Source organism: Meleagris gallopavo, unplaced genomic scaffold (genome assembly GCF_000146605.3).
Source record: "Meleagris gallopavo isolate NT-WF06-2002-E0010 breed Aviagen turkey brand Nicholas breeding stock unplaced genomic scaffold, Turkey_5.1 ChrUn_random_7180001872051, whole genome shotgun sequence".
Lineage (NCBI taxonomy): Eukaryota > Metazoa > Chordata > Aves > Galliformes > Phasianidae > Meleagris > Meleagris gallopavo.
In genome coordinates, this window is record NW_011136813.1 from 1 (window position 1) to 977 (window position 977).

The 977-nt window shown below is 56.0% G+C and overlaps 1 protein-coding gene across 1 annotated transcript; it reads left to right on the plus strand.

Moving 5' to 3' along the window:
• The first annotated feature begins 23 nt into the window (after window positions 1–23).
• LOC104916133 (outer dense fiber protein 3-like) lies at window positions 24–690 on the plus strand. Its single transcript, XM_010727114.3, has 2 exons — window positions 24–216; window positions 445–690. The coding sequence occupies exons 1-2, from the start codon at window positions 61–63 to the stop codon at window positions 526–528; spliced, it is 240 nt and encodes a 79-aa protein (XP_010725416.1). The 5' UTR covers window positions 24–60; the 3' UTR covers window positions 529–690.
• The last annotated feature ends 287 nt before the right edge of the window (window positions 691–977 follow it).

Here is a 977-nt window from a genome sequence, read left to right on the forward strand (position 1 = left end):
CTTAACGCAGGCTTCCAGGGAAAGAGAGAGCCTTGAATGTGATCCCAGCCCCGTGCGCCCATGACTCTCTTGCAGACTCCGGGTCCTGCGGCGTTGCCCAAAGTCGCTGTGGATGCCTACAAGACCAGGGCGCCCGCGTACACCATGGCGGCCCGACCAAAACCTGCAGAGGGCAAAGCAGCGAAGCCCGGGCCGGCAGACTACAGCGTAGGCCGGGTAAGGCAGCTAGCTGCTTAGCTCGTCCCCTCTGCTTCACAAGCACAGCCTTCATGCCTCTCCCCTTTCCCCCGAGGCTTCCACCGGCCAAAGAGCTTCTGGCCGCAGGGACCAAGTGCCGGAGAGCAGGCCTGCTCCCTGCCCTCGTGCCACCTCCGAGCAGAGGAAGGGAGGGCAGCAGAGAAGAGAAGGGCCCTTGCTGATCTGCCTTTCCTTTTGCCCTTCCAGGTGACACTGATCAAGCCCCAGGCGCCTGCATCCACTTTTGGAATCCGGCATTCCCTCTACACAACCCCTCTGATTGTGGAATAAAACAGCCAAGTCTGGAAGGCCGCCTTTGCTTGCCTGGGACAGGAGGGGACGGGAAGACACCAATCAACTGCCGGTTTCCACTTGATTCCATTTCCATCTATCGACTTGGGCTTTTGCCCATCTTACTCTTGAACGTTAGCAAGTGGAGTAAGTCATCAATAAAATCAAACTCAACACCTATATGTATGCTTTCTTGTTACTCCTGTTTCCTCACCGCTGCACGCAGGAATGCGCCAGCGCTTCCTGAAGCCTTTCAAACATCGGTGCGTTGGGAACCGCTGATGCTCGCTTGATCAGCCATTTGCATTAGTGATGTCTGCCACGAGCTGAAGTAAAGAATAAACAAAGCATAGTTCAGTCACTGATCTTCAGTAGCGGTGGGTCGTCGGGGCACTGTCGTTCTGTTGACGACGACGGTGAGCACGGCGATGATGGCAACTTCTTTCCAA

Coding starts and splice junctions, on each gene's coding strand:
- LOC104916133 (XM_010727114.3), top strand. CDS start 61: ATGACTCTCTTGCAGACTCCGGGTCCTGCGGCGTTGCCCAAAGTCGCT. Junction 217..444: donor CAGACTACAGCGTAGGCCGG/GTAAGGCAGCTA, acceptor TTGCCCTTCCAG/GTGACACTGATCAAGCCCCA.